Source organism: Carassius carassius, chromosome 33 (assembly GCF_963082965.1).
Source record: "Carassius carassius chromosome 33, fCarCar2.1, whole genome shotgun sequence".
Lineage (NCBI taxonomy): Eukaryota > Metazoa > Chordata > Actinopteri > Cypriniformes > Cyprinidae > Carassius > Carassius carassius.
In genome coordinates, this window is record NC_081787.1 from 3,663,207 (window position 1) to 3,681,956 (window position 18,750).

The 18,750-nt window shown below is 36.6% G+C and overlaps 3 protein-coding genes across 5 annotated transcripts; 1 reads left to right on the forward strand and 2 right to left on the reverse strand.

The window, feature by feature from the left end:
* Positions 1-1,002: 1,002 nt before the first annotated feature.
* Positions 1,003-6,562, reverse strand: LOC132113527 (vesicular integral-membrane protein VIP36-like). 2 transcript variants are annotated; one of them, XM_059521327.1, is made up of 8 exons: positions 6,316-6,562; positions 5,381-5,499; positions 5,182-5,299; positions 4,809-4,888; positions 4,020-4,181; positions 2,184-2,298; positions 1,982-2,101; positions 1,003-1,886 (listed from the first exon to the last, which is right to left on the reverse strand). In XM_059521327.1, exons 1-8 carry the CDS (start codon positions 6,500-6,502, stop codon positions 1,726-1,728), a joined length of 1,062 nt encoding a protein of 353 aa, XP_059377310.1. In that variant the 5' UTR covers positions 6,503-6,562; the 3' UTR covers positions 1,003-1,725. The 2 variants fall into 2 exon arrangements, with proteins under 2 accessions (XP_059377310.1, XP_059377309.1); XM_059521326.1 differs by lacking the exon at positions 4,809-4,888 and adding an exon at positions 4,928-5,010 and having other exon boundaries at positions 6,316-6,560.
* A 1,328-nt stretch (positions 6,563-7,890) lies between these two features.
* Positions 7,891-14,233, reverse strand: LOC132113528 (5'-3' exonuclease PLD3-like). 2 transcript variants are annotated; one of them, XM_059521328.1, is made up of 11 exons: positions 13,601-14,233; positions 12,386-13,288; positions 11,393-11,580; positions 11,123-11,306; positions 10,864-10,978; positions 10,614-10,741; positions 10,145-10,348; positions 9,686-9,825; positions 8,895-9,060; positions 8,712-8,811; positions 7,891-8,475 (listed from the first exon to the last, which is right to left on the reverse strand). In XM_059521328.1, the coding sequence occupies exons 1-11, from the start codon at positions 13,601-13,603 to the stop codon at positions 8,270-8,272; spliced, it is 2,337 nt and encodes a 778-aa protein (XP_059377311.1). In that variant the 5' UTR covers positions 13,604-14,233; the 3' UTR covers positions 7,891-8,269. The 2 variants fall into 2 exon arrangements, with proteins under 2 accessions (XP_059377311.1, XP_059377312.1); XM_059521329.1 differs by having other exon boundaries at positions 11,393-11,577; positions 13,601-14,232.
* An 858-nt stretch (positions 14,234-15,091) lies between these two features.
* LOC132113530 (integral membrane protein GPR137-like) lies at positions 15,092-18,690 on the forward strand. The gene is made up of 7 exons (XM_059521330.1): positions 15,092-15,739; positions 15,815-15,864; positions 15,958-16,198; positions 17,439-17,582; positions 17,667-17,795; positions 18,161-18,276; positions 18,365-18,690. Exons 1-7 carry the CDS (start codon positions 15,395-15,397, stop codon positions 18,456-18,458), a joined length of 1,119 nt encoding a protein of 372 aa, XP_059377313.1. The 5' UTR covers positions 15,092-15,394; the 3' UTR covers positions 18,459-18,690.
* Positions 18,691-18,750: the final 60 nt, after the last annotated feature.

Here is an 18,750-nt window from a genome sequence, read left to right on the forward strand (position 1 = left end):
ACAACAATATGGCTCTTACATGGAACTCTCTGTCATGAAAAAAAGACACGATGGAGCACATCAATGACAAGTCCTGCGAAGTCGAAAACTGTGAATCTAATCACCACTAATATAGGACAGAAAGAAGAAAGGGGTGATTCTTCAGTTTACCTGGTGATTAGTCAACACTGTACATATACCTATCCCTTGTGCAAAACGGATCGAGAGATAATAAATAGTGGAAATGTTTTTGTTTTGTCTGATGTCAAAAAAAAGATTTGTTCATTAATGTGAATGTTGCATGTTAGACATGCAGATGCCTTTGATGGTTTTAATAATAAAGACTAATAATGTTGACAAAAAGTGAAAAATTATTCACTGCTCGACACACTTTTTTTTGTTTCGGTAACTCTTATTACTATATGCTTGTATGTTTTCAAGCTATATTTAGTTAAATTCAAACATTAACGACATGCAACAAATTTATTTATTATTCATGTGTAATTCCTTAAGTACTTAAAATGAAATTAATAATTAAATACATATTTGTATTAATGTGTTATTTGAGTAGTGACGGTTTAAGATGTGAGAAGATGCTCATTTAATATTCCATATACAGTCAACATAGTCCATGTTTTTTTTACAGCTAAAGATTTTTTTTAACAAGATGTTTAAATAGTTTCAAATTATTTTTACTCACAAAAGTATATTTTGGGATGAAACTGAAGTTTCTTGAGACAGACATACATCTTGATGCTGCTTCACAATGTGTATTCGAAGACTACTCGAATTTGTACCTGTCACTAATATCGACATGTTGTCCAAAAACCTTGTTGGTGACACTTTATAACACTAAAATATTTTGCAGGACAAATAATTATTTTGGTCCATGAATTAATTATTTTTGAACACTAGTGGTTTAATATGAGTAAATTGGGTCATAAGTGCAAAAAAATTTTAAAATAAAAAAAAAGGTTAAAACTACAAAAAATTAAAACAATGAAAACTTATATTTAACAAGTCGACTGTTATAACTGCTTTATTTTCTCACCAAAAACACTTTTATAGTCTCTGCCCATTTAAACGTGAACGTCTTTCAGAAACAGCTGTTAATTAGTGCATCGCGATAATTTCAAACAGACGCGCAAAACATCAACAAAGAAAAAAAAAAAAGAAAAAAAAAAAAAAGCTGAACTCGTTACCCCGCAGTAATAAAATAACCGATGGTTCAATATTTTCAAAACTCCAATGGTTTAAAAAACAAGGCACAAACATTATCCTGTAGAGAGAAGGGCAATAACTTCAAATATTAACATTGATTTGATCAATTTCAGAGGATACCTTTTATCAGTCCATTAAAAATCCTCTAGAGTAAATCATACAGTTTCATCAGCACTCCAGAGCAAAACGAAACAATGCGTGGATGGAAAAGAAACACAGATAAAGGGTTAAAACAATACAAAAATAAAACCACCAGGGATTTAGAGAATGAAGCTAAATCAAGTGTATAAAGTGTACACACAAAACTGAAAATGTACTACTGTAGTAGTATGTGTACTTCAAATCAGAAAGATCTACTTAAAAAACGTTTAATTGAAGTCACAAATCCCATTCTTTAGACTCAAAGCAGCATTCCTTCCAGTCGAGCAGTTCAGTAACATCCACATGTACACAGCCGTTCAAAATTCACATTAATGCATTTTTCTTTCGCCTACAATCTCCAGAGTTCTTTGAAATCCTTGTTGTTTAGTAGAACCTCTTGTTCCTCTCTTGACGCTTCTGAAAGACCACGGCACCAACAACGCCACAAACCACGATTCCCAGCAGAGCGCACAGCAGAAGCAGAAACACCTTCCAGCCAGTGAGGGGCGTGCTCCGGAAATTTCCTGTCGGGTCATCGATATTATCTGTTTTGTGGGAGAAGATGTGAACATGAAAAGCATGTGAATGAAAAACCCTCCTGCTAACAGTTTGAATAGGTCTCTAACGTCAGCTGTGTTACCTTTCGGCGACTTGAGGAGACTGACACTCGGCTCGATCTTCGTCCAGTCCTGGCTGTCCTCCTCAGGAGAGTGCTCCACCATCAGCTGGTACATCTTCATAGAGATGATGTCGTGGTTATCTGCACAGAGCAAACAGTATGAGTGAGGTCTGGCCAGAGGACTATTGTGGACATCTAGGGCAGATTTATTAGTAGCACTTACCGGAAAGATCTCCTGTGGCCGCAGAAGCACCAAAATAGTATCCTGTAGGGAGACGGACGCCTCCAAAATCAATGCACTCTTTCCAATCGTTCCTGTCATCCACATCTATCATAATCTGTGGAAACACAACATAGCTGTGGCACACTTCTTCTATACAAAATGACTCGTGTCATGAGGAACTCAAAGCATCCACAAAAATGGTCATCACTGCTCCAGCGCCAAAATGAAACGGTCAGTAATCACTAGTATAAAACAATATACAGTTCAAGTATAAATTAAATTGATCAAAAATGATAGTAAAGATATCTATGTTACAAAAGATTTCGATTTCAAATAATCTTTCCATTAATGTTGTTCTTCATCAAATAGGATTAATAAATGCTTTTAAAAATATTTTTGTTAGGTCATGAGAACTATTTTAAAGGTGAAGTTTTTATTCATTCAGTCTTTAATTGTTTTAACACCATGTCAGGAGAAAGGGAAGCACCGATCATGATTTTTCATGGCCGATACCGATTTTTTTACAAGCAAACTTGCAGATTCTGATACGGATTTCTGATTTTTTTTCTTTAAGCAACAAACAAGAAAGTAGTATGCATAAACAAGATGTTTATTTGGTATTTAATAGGCCAAACTGGCTTTTGGCTATTGAAAACAATAACCGTAACCATCTGAAATTAACGGCAGTAACTGCACAGTAATTAGCCTACATTCAATACAAACATAGATGGTACAGACATCAGCACTTAGCTTTTGTTTTTGAATTGGGTTGAAACTACATAGAACTGACCTTAAATGAAAAGATTAACTGTAACCATGTGGAATTAAAAGGCAACAACTGCATAATTGTACAAATCCAAACAACACAATCAACACACATTCAATAAGATGTTTCTTAAACAGCATTCAGTATTTGTTTTAGTTTTTAAATTTTTAAATAGGTTTTAAATAAAAAAAGGTATTTACCAGTGAGACTAAATAAAAGTATGCTATATAAATACATTATTCCAAAATGTTAAAATAACATAATGTTGGTGTGAATAAAACAAAGATGCAAAGTATTTCATTCGTCCAATTAAAAAAAAAATTTGGGTAATGATTCACATCTATATTTTTTTTACTTGAGCCAATGAAAAATAAAAAACTATTGGCTCAAGTTAAAAAAAAATATAGATGTGAATCATTACCCTAATATGTTTACTAATATGTTAACTGGATGAATGAAACACTTTTTTTTCAGTGTGCTACAGTAGATGAGTCTATGTCATTTTAAGGTAAAATAAAAAATAATCATCCTATACAGAACTGACGTTTACTTCTGTTTTTCAAACTTGTATGCAAGTTCTACTTTACAAAAAAAAATAAAAACTAAAAATCATTTCAGTTTTGTCACAGTTTAGTCTGTTTCTTTTCTCATCCAACACGCGAGAAGTTGAGCTGAACATCCTTTCACTAGCTATCTTCATTGCAAAAATAGTCATACAATAAATACAAAACAACAACAAGACATTTAAGGTTAATACTACACAAAAATAATCTAAATTATTTTCTAAAATACATTCTGGTGATATAAAGTCTATTTACGTTAAAAACAGTACAGTCCAGCTTATTGTAACGTGTTACCGATATGTTTTTTGAGCACCAAATCATATTAGAATAATAATGTGACACTGAAGACTGGAGTAATGGTTGCTAAAAATTCAGCTTTTCCATCACAGAAATAAATTACCTTTAAAAATATATTAAAATGGAAAACAGTTATTTGAAATTGTAAAAAGAAATATGTTTTTTAGACTTTCAAAAACTCATTGTATTTGCATTTACAGAGTATCTTACCGTGAGTCTGCCTTTGGAGTATCGAATGGCCAGGTATGTGTCATGATCTTTGTTCCTGATTTCCACAGAGCAGCCTCCCAATTCAGTGGAGCGACCGTCTTTCCCGTGATCGTACGGCAAGGAGCCGTTATTCACCATCGCAGAAATATAGGGAAACGAGCGCTAGAGGACCAAAGAATATGAATCAAATTCATCACATTGACTTCTGCCTATATTTGTGACAGAAAAAATTGATGTAAATTACTAAAGGATGGTATTTTGTACCCTTATCCAACTGTTCCTGAATCAGCTTGTGTGAAACAGAATGATCTTAATTCATAAAAGGTCACTGCACTCTACTAAAATCAAAACAATAAGCACTGCATGTACTTTTTATGAAATGCTTCACTCACAAATAATGATGAGGGCAGGGAAATGACAAGAACCATATAACGCAGGCAAAACAAAGAAAGCATTGCTTGTAATGCTTGGAAATCAAAAATAATAAAGGGAGGGGATAGTTCAAATAAAAGATATTGTTTTCTACTCCTAGGATTATTTCTCAGTTTGACATCAGAATGCATATAATCATATTCAAACTATCCCTTTTAAAGCAGTTTCCACGCAAGGATAAGAGCGATGACCGGAAGCTGAACAAACAAGCCAAAAATCCAGAATTCTCATAAATACTAGATTTTCTGGAAATGGATATCTTCGTATCTAATCTCAGGTTTATCTGACAATGACAAAGCAAAGCTTTCATTCAGATGAAGGTACAAACACACAAACATTTAACATCTCTCAACTCACATCCGGAGCCTCATCGTTAGGGTATGTGTCTATAAAAATGGCCAACCCTTGGAAGTTGGCACTACTGCCAAACACGGTGCCTGCAGAGAAAGAAGGACCCGTGAGTACGGCGCACTTACATCCATTCCTTGCAGATCATTACGGAAGGTATCCACAAAAATAGCCAGGCCTACAAAATGGTCTTGGTTTCCAAATACTGGGCCTAAATGAAAGCATGACACAATCAACTGCAGGGAAGAAAGACACTGGACACTGGACTACACACACAAACAGTACTAGACAGCATTATAACTCATTGCATCACAATTCATGAAATGATCGAGAAAGTGCTTTGAACGGGATCTAAACCTTCAGTTTTTCTTCACAGATTTACCAGTATGTAGCCTGTCTTTCGTGTACCAAATGGCAAAACCATCTCCATGGAGGAGATTCTTTCCTGATCCATGAATTTTAAATTGCACATGCATCTCCCAATCCTTCAGATGGCAGGGCTGCAGAGAGGGGGAAATGAACATTACTCAACTTTAGTTTTGCATTATTTAGTTTAAGATTTTCAGTTCAGCTTTACTCACCACTGTATTCCAGATGGAGCCCTGTTTGCTCCTCTCATCCGGAGTCAGACGCACATACTGGCTGGTTACTAAAGTGCTTCCCCAAAAGTCCCACTGACTCGATGGACTCGTTCCAACACCTGACGCAAGACACAATGATAAGTCATTTCTGCAAAAAATGTTTTATAGTGTATTGGTAAGTTGAGAGTGATGTGAAGCTTATATACACACAATTAATATTCAATGCGTTATTTTAGTGTCATGTGTCTGTATATCGTTTTAGTTTTAATATACAGGCATCCTGCAATACTGGAAACACTGTCAGCATTTTTACAGTAAGCTCAGTTTTTAAAGTAAATGAAATTAGATTTTTTTTTTATTACAGTGCATCTGGAAAAAACATTCAAAGTATTAGTATTGAATAAATTATTTATGATATAAAACCAATACAAAATATTTTGTATCTGTAACACTGCTATGTGACTTTTTGCCATAAGATACTCTTTAGGTCTTCCTCACATAATGCTGGAGAACGAGATCATCAGGTTTAGCACAAACTGTGGAGTAAATGTGTGCCTGATAATGCAATAATGTACATTTTCAGCTTTTGTTCAGATATTTGTACCCAATTAACGTTAAATGAAACAAAAGGGTCGTCAAAGTCTTAACTAGCCAATATTTAATTTTTTATTAAATACTAAACTGACAGTTTGCATGCTCTCCCTGGGAAGGCTGATTTCTTTCCAACCTGCCCTATAAAAGCAAACTGTCCTCACCTGTTCAAATAAAGGCTAACTAGTTTTGTTTACACTGATTTGTCACTGTAAAGACTCGAGTGTAGTCTATTATATCCTGTATTACACGTTCCCAATAAAAGACATGAAGCATTACATTACAAAGTAACATCCTAATGTAACTCGTGCTCGTGTCTGAGCAGGGCTGAAGGAGACACTCACCCTGATAGGGCTTGATCAGCGAGTGCTCCCGCTTTAAGTGCTCCGCGTTCCCGTCCGTTATATCGGAGTAGACGGAGGAAAAGTGGAGTAGCCATAAAAGTAGTAGTATTCTGTGGCACACCGGGATTTTATGAGTTACACTTGTTTGAGGGAGAAGCCATAGAGCTGGGCTTCTTTCTCGTGCCATTTTTAACGTCTTCCTTCCTCCTTCCTTCACTTCCTGCGAGGAGACGCGGGCTGTGTTTCAAAACCTAGTGCGCTGCCTGCCTAGACAGCATATCTGAGACTTATTAGCACCATATTTGTGAGTTATGAACCTTTTACGAAAATTAACCACGACTGTATTACTACTACTACTACTACTACATCCTACTACTACAAAAAAAAAAAATAATAATAATAATAAAAAAATAAATAAAACCTTTATTTGTAGTACTTGTAGTATGTTAACCATAGTTTTGCCACACAAACCATATACAAATCAGTCGGCCAAAAAAAAAAAATAATAATAATTAATTAATAAAACCATGGTTAATTTAAGTAAGGGGCTCACTTTGTTTTAAGACAACGTTTTCTATTTTTTTCATGTTAATTCATCATTTGCTAATTAATAAAATACTGTTTATTATACTCATATTTGGAAGGAATTTTAAATTATCTTGTTTTGGAGTCCAACATTAACTTTTTAAATTATCAGTAAAACTGAACAAGTATCAGCTTTCAAATTTTGTAAGTTTTAATACTAAATAATAATAATAATAATAAATACCGTTTGGCGCACATAATGTGGCGTAAATCGTAAAATGTACAAGTAGGGCTTCAGTTAAAGCCAGAGCCATTATTGAAAAACAGAGCTGTTGAGTTCTGTAGTCATAGATCAGTGGTTGCGACCAGCTTTGATCTCACATGTAAACAAACCAGCGCACAATAGTTGAATGGGTTTAAGCAGGATAGACAACAGCTTCATTATTCATGCATTTAAAGCATTTTTTTTTGGTAAATATTACAGCATATTATGCAAACATTATTACGTCGATGACATTTATTCCGGTTTTCTTAACCCTCAGGTAGGCCTATTGCTTAATTTGACCATAGAGCTTAACTATTTTTAAGCAAAATAATTATTGTATATTTTAGTTCAATAAAATTTATTGAATATTTTGAGTCTTTTGGTACTAAATACTATTATTGCAATAATTAATGTATATATATATATATACATATGTGTGTGTGTGTGTATGTGTAATATTTCTACTACTTGTAGAATATACAATACTTGTATTTGTATCTTGTGGATAAAACATTTTAAATATATATATTATATATATATATATATATGTGTGTGTGTGTGTGTATGTGTAATATTTCTACTACTTGTAGAATATACAATACTTGTATTTGTATCTTGTGGATAAAATATTTTAAATATATATATATATATATATATATATATATATATATATATATACATACACACACACTCTCTCTCTCACACACACACACACACACACACACAGAATATAAAGTACCTTTGAAAAATCTAAATGAAATATGAATAACATCAGAGCACAAGCATTTTCTTACTGAAAAGGCAGTTTAATTTGAAGACAAATTTTACTGTCATTACAGCCAAGGCACCTATTACAACAATATTTCATTTACATGCATGTTTAACCAGTTCAACATAAAAAATCAGTGCTTGCTCAAGGATCTTGTCCTTATTCTGGCAAATGTCACATAATGCAAATATACAATAAATGCACTTAAAAAAAAAAAGAATTAATATATGCCGCATTTATAACGAACATTAAAAATGCACAGCATCCTTCTGGCAAATACATAGATCATAAATAAGTTATCAGTAGGCAGGAATGCCACATGGATGGGTTTTTGGTTTCTGTTGTTTTGTTTTGTTGAATCATAGTGCATAGCAACAAATAAAGAGCGTGGTTTATTATGTAAGCTTTTTTCCGCTGCAGTGCTCCGCGTGAACATCAGTGAGGTTTTGAGCGTATTCTGAATGCCAATCCCTCTGGAAAACATCTTGCATCTGGCTCTGAATGGTTTGCTGGCCCTGCCCTACTGCAGAACCTGTCTGATTCACGACAAGCCCAACCCCTGCCGTCTGGGTGAAGTAATTCTCAGACCAGTTGGAAGTTCCTATAAAACACAATATAACAAATCAATCATCATAGTTGGATTATAAAACTGATATTCACTTGATTCCAAAACTCATATTCACAGCAATTCATTTGTAAATGTAAACATTGGCTGTTTCTGTTGGCAGGGTTTTTATGATGCATCACCAAACCTGCCGTCAGTCAGGTTGCTGGATTTTGAAAAAGCATGCAAGTGAGATCATGCTGTGAAATGTCGAGAGGAAACAGCGAACACACCAATGTAAACAACTCGATCAGTCACCATGTACTTGGCATGGTTGACACGTGCAAACGGGATCCTCTGCTGCTCTCGGGTCGAGGGCACCTCAAAAACTTTCTGTTGAAATAAATAAAACATTTTAGACAGCTGGATAAAAAAAAAAGTCATTCAGAAGATGTACAGAGAACACAGAAACGTACAGCATGAATGTTGCAGCTCAGAGGGGGGTTGTTGAGGACCGATAAAGACTGGAGGAAAACAAACATGGCACCAGGAGAATGACTCCAACAACTGACCAGCAGCTTCACCTCGACACCTCTCATACAAGCTGCCTCCCGGAGGGCCGAGTCGATGACAGGCCAAAACCTACATGACATAAGACACTGAAAATCATGGAAAACATCACAATAATCTTTTACATGCTTTATTAACTATGTGCATGCAAATGTATTCAATTTTCAAAATTACGTCCAGTGTTTTTTTTTTGTATTATTGAGATACTACAATAGTTTTTATTTTTTTAAATGTCTTAATAATTCGTATTCCTTTTTAGTTTTAGTTATCTTTCACATGCTATGTAAACTAGGTAAGCTATAAAACAACATGTACATGCAAATATTACACCACTGTGTTATTTTAGTACAAATGAGATACTATTTTACTTTTTAAATATATTTTGAATTAGTTTTTATTTTTGTTTTCCATTCTTATTTTAATTTCAGTCAATTTTTTTCACCTTGTTGTGTGTTTTTGTCCATTTTCTAAACGTCTGTTTTCTTTTTAGTAATTTTTGATTCAATTTTAGTTTTAGTTAGTACATCAAGAAAAAAAATTCTGCTTTTGCAACAAACTAAAACAAAATAATATAAAAATATAATATTTTATTTTAGTTAAGTAACTTTTTCATGGTTTTATTTTAGTTAACTATAATAATCCTACAATAACTGTAATAAACTACAATAAGCAATAATTATCAATTGGTAAAGATTACCGAATGGGCTCCGCGAACTGTGACATGGGAAGGTAATCCATCACAGACACATAGATGAACCGCTCAGCATCAGCGATTACTGACAGGATGCTTGAGAGATCGTCAGAACGGCCATGTGATGATAAAGGAGGAGGAGAACTCTACAAGAACAAGTCAAAAACCCTCATGTGATATTAAGAACACATTTCTGCACACGCTAAAATGCAGGTGTCAAATGACGAACATAAACTGACCATTCAATGTAATCATTAAAAAGCACAATTGTTCTTAGGGACGAATATGAGAAAAGGACAACAATATGTTGAATGAAAAATAGACACATGGAATAAATGACAATCAGTCAGCAAACAAGGCCAGAGAATAAGTGGAAATGTGAAAAGATTGAATAAAATGATTATATAATTAAACAAAAACCAGCCCATGCAATTGAAGTCAACTTGTGAGGGAAACACAACTCACAGACAAATAGACACGTGCAGGGACACCGTTGAATTTAACAGCTAATGGGTACTTAGAACTGGAGAGGGCGGAGAAACGGCCCGGCCAGAAAGGAGGTAGAGATCCATTCTTCTGAGCTCCAATGTCCCAGTACATGTCAAATATCCGTGAGGCGTCCTGTGCCAGACAGCTGCAGTCTTCCACAGACACGCCAACCTCTTTCACCTATTAGAAACATTGATTATACTTCTATACTTTATGCATATATATTTTTAAGGACTGATTATTAATAGCCATTGCAATATTACAAACTAAAAAATTGCACTGGATAATAATAAAAAAAAATACTTAAAATTAAATCAATGAATATATAAATGAAATAATAAAATCAAGACCTGCATGCACATTGAGCATGCATATTTGCATGTCACACCAGAAACCTTTCGTGCAGTCAGATAATGCTGCACAGTGTCACTAGATTTGGATGTACCTGGGTAAGGGAACGCCAATCCATGTTTGCGCTGCCTAAATACATGTGTTTCTTATCCACAACCCATAGTTTGGTGTGCAAAATGCCTCCAGTGATGCCTTGCAGGTCAACTCCCCTGACCTCAGCCCCTGATAGAAAGCACAAAGCAAGAAAACTAAAGTATAAAACATCCATTCCAAACCGTTCACTATTCTCAGTGTATACGTTTTCACATGCTACATGCAAATGTGCAATAGGCACGCTGTTGTACCTGTTGCCACCAGTTCGTCTGTGTCTGCAATGTATGACTGAGGGGCGTTTACAGCAATCTTCAACTTCACTCCATTTGGTTCCAGCTTCTTTAGTCGTTCGAACACTTTTTTGCCCTATAGAAAGGATATTTATGAACTGCCTTCTCATATAATCAGAATCGGTATTTTCCAATCACATCATATGCAATGTTTAACAAATGTTTTAAAGACTTCAGAGAACATTATTCAACACAGTGAAATGTCCACAACAGAACATACCAGAACTGACGAGGGCTCTGTAAGGCCTAGGTCTGAATCACGTAGAGTGAAATAGAAAGCACCAATGTGGACAGAGCGGTTTGCTTTGTTTAGCAGATTAATCCAAGTGTCTGAAATGCTCGGCAGGTGTGGCGAGCCGGAAGGGAAGCGGAGGCCCTCAGGGACACTCTCAACAAGAGTAAGCCTGATTAGGGAGCGTTTAGTAACACATTAACATCTCAAACTCACCATTTAAAGACTTAAAAATATGAAAGGGACCTGTTTCCTCACTTGCAGTCAGATATGCATGTCTCTTGAGGCATCCAGAAACTTTCCAACCAGTGCAGCTCCAGTTGTGACATCAGGTGTGACACAGATTTAGGGACTCCATACTGCCAGACGTGCGATGCAAATCCACCCAAAAGGAGGAGAATGGTGGGCAGGAGACAGAAAAGGGAAAAGCTCCTTCCTTTTGCCTGCTAAAACAATAGAAAATTGGTGATATTGAATTAAAACAAACAGACTTACTGTTTGCTTATGCAAACATCTTTCAAACAATATATATGTATATATGACTTGTGGCTGTTTAATGTCACATAACCTCTGCTGAAATTCTGTCGTGTTTTCATGGCGAAACAAATGCTTGTCAAGGCAACTAGTCTCAGAAATTTGTTTACGTATGCAAATCAAAAAGATCCGAGAATCAAATCAGAGAAAGACATTCTGGTCTGTATATCTGGGTTGTACTGCAATATTTTTTTTTCTTCCTTATTATTAATGCCTTGTAAACACATCTTAACATTTACTTGAGGAGCAAAATGATATTATGATATTAACTCTTAACTTCAGAAAAAATTATTAAATTATGGAAGTTTATGCATAATCCAAGATAAATACCTGGGGTGTGACGGGGTAAGAAAAATTTACGTAACTATCGTATTTCATTTTGTTTCTCAGTTAAATGCATCTTAGATATTTGTACTGGAAAACAAACTTAAGAAACTATTTTTTTTTTTTTTTTTGCAGTTTGACTCCTTTTTTCAATGTAAACCACTGTATTATCCACTAGGAGAAAATTGCATGTCTGTTGACTTAGAAATGTAATAACACGACTCTCCTCAACAAGCATGTTTTAGGTAGCACAAACAGTACTGGATGAAGTTTAATAATTAGGATTAGAGGTTTGTTGAAATCTCTAACCCTTATTATGAACAATAGTATTCTTACTTTAGCAAACACCATTAATTTTGTACATCGCATGTTACGAAATATGATCCATCTCACCTTGGAGGCTGTACACGGTTTGGTCTTGGTGTGTTTTGGGAGTGAAGTATCTGCAGTTTGGCTTCCCTGTGGTGTTTTTTTAAAGCCTTTTTTACTTTCTGGAGGTTCCTGGATCTTAGCAGTTTCATCTTTACCACTAAGTATGGATCCATCATCCTCATCTGGAACACGTTCCACACATTCTACATCATTCGCTGTTATGCTATTTTCTCCTGTCCAGTGTGACTGGGATACACCTCCTTTTTCAAAGTCCTCCCTCAAAGTATCTTCTTCACAAGCTTGATCAGATGCTTCACGCTGATCAACAGAAGGGCATGAGCTCAGATCCTCTACGACGGCATCCTGCTCATCTTCTGGGATGATTTCTCCGCTCGCGGTTTCAAATTCAGAAACAGGCTCTAAGACAAGATCAGAGGTCTCATAGATATTCCTGAGTGGGGGTCGTTTCAGTGACATATCAACCTGATCAGAGTCTTCTGTAATCTCATGCGTTTGATCAAGACCTTCATTCACCTTCGGAGCTAAAACAGAGGAGGCGTGACCCGAGATATCACCTTGAGGGAGAACATCAGCGAGGCTTGTGTGTAAACGAGCTGATGGGATGGGCAGGCCTGTTTCTCTACCTCCAGATCCTAACATTTTCACTCTTCCAACCTCTGTAGAGCCAGCTTCCTCTTTCTGGCCTGGCCGGATAGATCCATCCGTCTTCGGTGATGACTCAGCTGTCTGGACGGTGACTCGCTTGCGGCCCACGGAACTTTGAAAGGTAGGGATGCGGGACAGCGGTGCTCTCCCTGATTTACGGTGCTCCTCCCCATCCTCCTTCCTCTCGAATGCTGCTTTCTCGTTCTCTTCCTCACCTATCAAATGTTCTGCTGACCTGAAATGTACATCCTCTGGTTCCTATAGCATAGGAATAATATAATGCAAAACATTATATTATACACATGTAATGTATATGTAAGTTATTAGCAATTATTAAATGCAAAGAGTATATTTAAGCTGCAGCTAGATAGATAGACTGTATAATCATCTCTTTTTCCCTACATCTCTGGTTAAGAGAGTAACTTAAGTAGCAATTACTGAAACAAACGTTTGTCTAACGCACTTTCAGAGAGGTCAGATGATAAAGGAACGGCTAAAGGAAACTGTTTTATCCTTTTTAAACACTAATCTAGCAAGTTTGAGACTTAAGTTAGCAAGCAAGCTACTCACCATGACCACAGACGAGACTGTACTCTCTCTACTCTCAACTTATCCGTGAAGAGTAACTATTTTTAAAATAAAAATGTGCGAGCACAATGTCTGACGAACTGTACGAGGAGATAAACTTGTTTTTTGGTTCAGTTGGACGGCTGCAGTTGAAGAGAAGGAGGTTTGTAAGGGCGATGCTGTCTCTATCTGCGACGTGGCTGCAGAACTACAGAACACAGTGCGGTAAAGTGAAGAAAAGAGAGAGTGAGTGAGAGAGAGAGAGAGAGAGAGAGAGAGAGAGAGAGAGAGAGAGAGAGAGAGGAAGAAGAACCTCGCCTACTGAAGCTATGATATCATACGATACAAACCACCTCTGACTCACAGCCTGTGAATCTGTATCTAACGTTACTGCTGCGATACATAACAAATAACAAATACATTTTGTAAAGTGTTACCAATAAAGTTATGAAATTATATGCTCATCAATTAGCTTACAGAGGGGTAGCCCACATGTGTAACCAATAATTTTGTTATTTAAACCAGAATGCTGATTTGCGCGTAAGTCGGTTTATGTAATGAAACACAGGTATAAAGATGATGAGAGACAGATAAATTGAACTTAGCGCCGTTTCCTGTTTTCAGTGTAGCGCGGTTAAACAATGGGCGTTTTTTCATGATTTGTCTGCTTCCTGCAATACTGCAAACCACGCCCACTGTTTTGTAAACCACGCCTACAAAACCGCGCCCACAAAGTCAGCCCACTCATGCTGCTATCAGTTTTCGAGATAGCGGAACTCTGTCCGTTCCTCTTTCCACTCACGTTAAAACATTTTAATTTTTAAAACCCTTCAGTAATTCTAAAATTTAAGTGAGGAGGAAGTCCGATAAGTGGGCGTTCCCTGTGGTGGGTGCGGTCTCACAGGAGCAGGAAGACTCCTTTGTTTACGTTTTTCATGACTAGCATGTGACGTTACAGCTAGACGTCGCCAACAGCGATGAGTCGGTTTGATAACGCAGTGCATAAACAAGTGATGAGGAAAAGGATTTATCGGATTTGTTACGTCGATTACATGGTTTTAGTCTACTGTAAGGTAATGTTGAATATAATTGAGTAACTTAATAATTGAACTAGCTTTTATTTATGTCAAAACCGGTCCGATCTGTGAACTAGCACATCGATTTTAAAATCAATCTAGCAACGTTAGCCACTCAGCTAACGTTAGCCACTTTAGGTCACTCCAAAGTCAGATTAAGACAAATGTTTGACTGTAAGAATTAGTTAACCAGTTTAAAACAATTATATTATGTGCGGTACAGTCTATCCGGTTGATGAACATCAGCTCTAGCGAATAAATATGTCATCGCGATTGTCAAAAACCGAGGTCACATTAATAATAATGCACAATAAATTACCGGTTTCAGACAAAATATGCTTTTGTTTTCGTTCATGGAGACGTTCTTGACATCAGCGTGAACGTTTTGTTGTTGTTATGTAAAACCTGGTTTTGTTGACCTCAGCTCCATCTAATACTTTCCTTTTTATTTTGCAGGACTGATTGATTGATTGATTGATTCGGGGAATTCTGAGAAAAGACACTGCAGACGTTTCATCGTGTAGTGGCTTCATCATATGTGACAGAATATTACATAGTAACTAATGATGCACCGGAATCTTGTTTTTCCTTTTTGTTGATATGATTTATCTGATTTTACTTCCGTTTTGCTTTATTTTATTTTAAAGATTTGGTCTATGCATTGTATTTTATCATTTTAATCTTTTTTTTTTTATTTTTTTTTTTTACATCCATCATCATAATGCACATTCCGGTTCCACCTTCCCCCATAAAACCCGCCGTGGTCCCATCAGTACAGCTGGGGGTCACGGTTTTTTACACTTGTCTTTATGGGGGTTTGTTTTTAGTCGTATACGTTCAGCTCTGGTTGCTGTTACTCTACCGGCATAAGCGATGGAGCTACCAGAGTATTTTTCTTTTTCTTTGCCTGTTCTGGGCAGCGCTTCGCACAGCGCTCTTCTCGTTTTATTTTCATAATGCCCTTGCGGCCAACCTCCTGCCCACTCCAGTCTACTGGCTCCTTTACTGCTTCCCAGTGTGCTTACAGTTCTTTACCCTGAGCCTCTTCAACCTTTACTTCACTCAGGTGAGACAAGTTATAAAGAAAGATGTTTGATGAGAAAATAGTCCACTCCTTAATACCATTGTTTCACTTTGACAGGAGCTGCTCAAAGTTAGAAGCGTATTCAGCGTTGAGCCCAGGAAAGGACTGTGAGTGGATTTCCATAATAGCATGTTAATGGAAATCATCTGATTATTTGTTTAATGAGAATTGTGTGTGTGTGTGTAAACTTTGACTTCTAGATGGGTGGCACGATGTGTGTATGCCAGCATGAGCGTCATCTTCCTGTGTGTCAATATAGTTTGCGCAAGCCTCGGACAGCATGGCTCTTCCGATGGAGCTGGAGACAATACTTGGAGGCTGGTTCTGGTTCGGGTGCTGGTTAATGACCTACTGTTCATTCTAGAAGCTGTGTGTCTGGCCACATCTCTGCTCCTCTTAACTCGTTCTTCGCACCCTACCACTCCTTATATACGCACTAAGGTACTTAAAGAAATAGTACCCAATCCTCTGATGCTCTGCAGTGAATGGGTGCCGTCAGAATGAGAGTCCAAAACAGCTGATAAATCACAATAATCCACAAGTAATTCACACCATTACAGTCCATCGGTTAACATCTGGTGAGGTAAAAAGATGAGTGATTGTAAGAAAAAAATCCATCATTAAAACTTTAAACCATGGCTTCTGGATAAAATACGAGTTTGTAATCCATAATAACGTGTCCACCAGTGAAAAAGTCAATCACCTGTTGTTCTCTCACATCAAAATCCACGTTTTTTTTCTCTATTGTAAATTATACTTGATCTGTGCATATTTCTCTCCTGATTCAGATGAAAAGACTTTTTCACTGGAGAAAGCAATGTTATGGAGGACTTATATTTTATCAGAAAGCAATTTTACCAGGCTTAAAGTTAAAATGCCTTAATAATGCTGTATGTAGGATTGACACTGAGTGGTTGAACTAGGTATTACACTTCAAATTCAAAATATTGGAGAGAGTTTTTTTTCACCCGGCCAGATTGACGACACAAACAGGAACGAGCGCACTTGACAATGAATAAAATGAAATACACTGTGTTATCCGCCAATTGGCAACCCGGGATGCCGAAATAAAATTGGGTAAACTAGCAGTGGGTGGGTTTCACAAACCAAAACAGAGACAGACATTCTGGGTTGGAATGCACATTTTCAAAGGAGAATAACTGACTATAGCATTGTTTTTCAGATAAACAAGTATTTTAAAATGTTGTTTAAATATCTGCAAACATATTATGGTATTTTTATGCTTTAGTAGAGTCAAAAACTTATATACAGTACCTTTTTTTATAATGAATTTGTTTCTATAAACTTGCAGCTTTCCGCTTTAATAGACATTAATTGATGGACTGGAGTGTTGTGGTTTACTTGTAGATTATTGTGATGATTTTAGCCGCTGTTTCAACAAATTTACATTTTTATGTGAAATATTCCTTTAACCTCAAAGGGTAGTTGCAATCCACTTTTACTTCTGTAATCTGAAATATTATGATATAGTTTAAAATTACTTGGATAACAGCTTCTGCTAAATAAATGATTAAATGTAAATAGAGTCAGTTTTCATGTTGACTAACATTTACATCCTTTATGATCTGCTGTATCATTTTGAATTTTATTTGCCACTCATGACAAACTTTGGGACCAAAAAAGGTTATTTGCAGCTATTTATTTAGTCTTCTGCTTGCAGGGGCTTTGTCGGACTGTGGTGCTGGGGGCAGGTGTCATCTTGCTCTTCTCTAGCAGGGCATGCTACAATCTTGCTGTGCTGGTTTTGTCTCAGAATCATAAAGTCGAGGCGTTTGACTATGACTGGTACAACATCTCTGATCAGGTGGGCAGTTGCACTTCATTGGTTGCTGATGGAAAGGTGTTCCTGTCACTGGTCAGTTTGTGATGTTCGATGTTGTTTTCAAAGGCTGACCTTCAGAGTGAGCTCGGAGACAGAGGCTACATTATCTTCGGCGCTGTTCTCTTTATTTGGGAGCTGCTTCCTACCAGCCTGCTCATTCTCATCTTCAGAGTTCGCCAGCCTCCTCAAGAAAAGGTCTGCTGATTATGCATTTTTCATTGTCTATTCCATTAGTTTGTTAATACACTTCCGTTCAAACGTTCTAGGTAGGTTTTTTAAGAAATAAATATTTTATTTGATCAAGAATGCATTCAATTGATTAAAAGTGATAGTAAAGACATTTAGATAGCTACAAAAAAATATATATTTAAAAAAATTGCTATTCTTTTGAACTTTGCATTCATAAAATAATCCCGAAAGAAAAGTATTAAGGTTTCGATCGAATCGAATCTTAAAAAATGAATTAATCACCACAAGTATATCAAAATGATTTTTAGTATAGAAATGCAATCCACATATGAAATGCGTCACAAAAATGAGTGTCACGTCGTTTATTTCAGAACTGCAGCCCAGCGATGTGCAACACACGAGGCTCGCGCTCATATTTCTTTGACGATCCTCGTGGAATGGATGACACAGGTGCTCTCTGGAGTCACAGCATCAATCCTCATAGCAGGTAATCAGGCTTCATAGCAGCTCAGATAAGAGCAGCATGTGGGATCATTAATGATGAAGTCATTAGAATTGAGACTCTGCACCAACAGCTGGTTTGGATCCAGTGAGACGACTCCACTCCTCTTCAACCGGACTCCGCAGAGTAACCAGCACCACTCTCTCTATTCCACTCCTCAGACCTGAACGCTACACAAAGCTGCAGAGATCTTCTCTGACCTTCTCAGGCGATAGTACAGCATTACCTCTTCCTGTGGAGAAGCTCATTGGGTTTGTTTGCACTAATATTCATCAGAAGTATCTGTACTTCTGAAGTTGCACCTTGACTTTTGACTAGTTAGACTAGATGCTTGTGATTAAAGGGACCAGTTGGCAATTTTCTTTAAGGAGTAAAGGAAGAGTTATAACACTCACCTTTTCATCGTTTATAAGAGTAACCTTAAAATGTATTAACATTATTTTTGTGCAGGATGATGAT

Bases quoted from the DNA above. Each gene is read 5' to 3' on its own strand.
- LOC132113527 (XM_059521326.1), bottom strand. From the start codon at position 6,502: ATGGCACGAGAAAGAAGCCCAGCTCTATGGCTTCTCCCTCAAACAAGT. The intron at 5,500-6,315 runs GTGAGTGTCTCC...GTCTTGCGTCAG, and splicing joins GCTGATCAAGCCCTATCAGG to GTGTTGGAACGAGTCCATCG. The intron at 2,299-4,019 runs GTAAGATACTCT...GTGTTTCCACAG, and splicing joins ACTCCAAAGGCAGACTCACG to ATTATGATAGATGTGGATGA.
- LOC132113528 (XM_059521328.1), bottom strand. The intron at 11,581-12,385 runs GTGAGATGGATC...CTATTGTTTTAG, and splicing joins AACCGTGTACAGCCTCCAAG to CAGGCAAAAGGAAGGAGCTT. The intron at 8,476-8,711 runs GTGTGTTCGCTG...TGTGTTTTATAG, and splicing joins TGATCGAGTTGTTTACATTG to GAACTTCCAACTGGTCTGAG.
- LOC132113530 (XM_059521330.1), top strand. From the start codon at position 15,395: ATGCACATTCCGGTTCCACCTTCCCCCATAAAACCCGCCGTGGTCCCA. The intron at 15,740-15,814 runs GTGAGACAAGTT...TCACTTTGACAG, and splicing joins TCAACCTTTACTTCACTCAG to GAGCTGCTCAAAGTTAGAAG. The intron at 15,865-15,957 runs GTGAGTGGATTT...TTTGACTTCTAG, and splicing joins GTTGAGCCCAGGAAAGGACT to ATGGGTGGCACGATGTGTGT.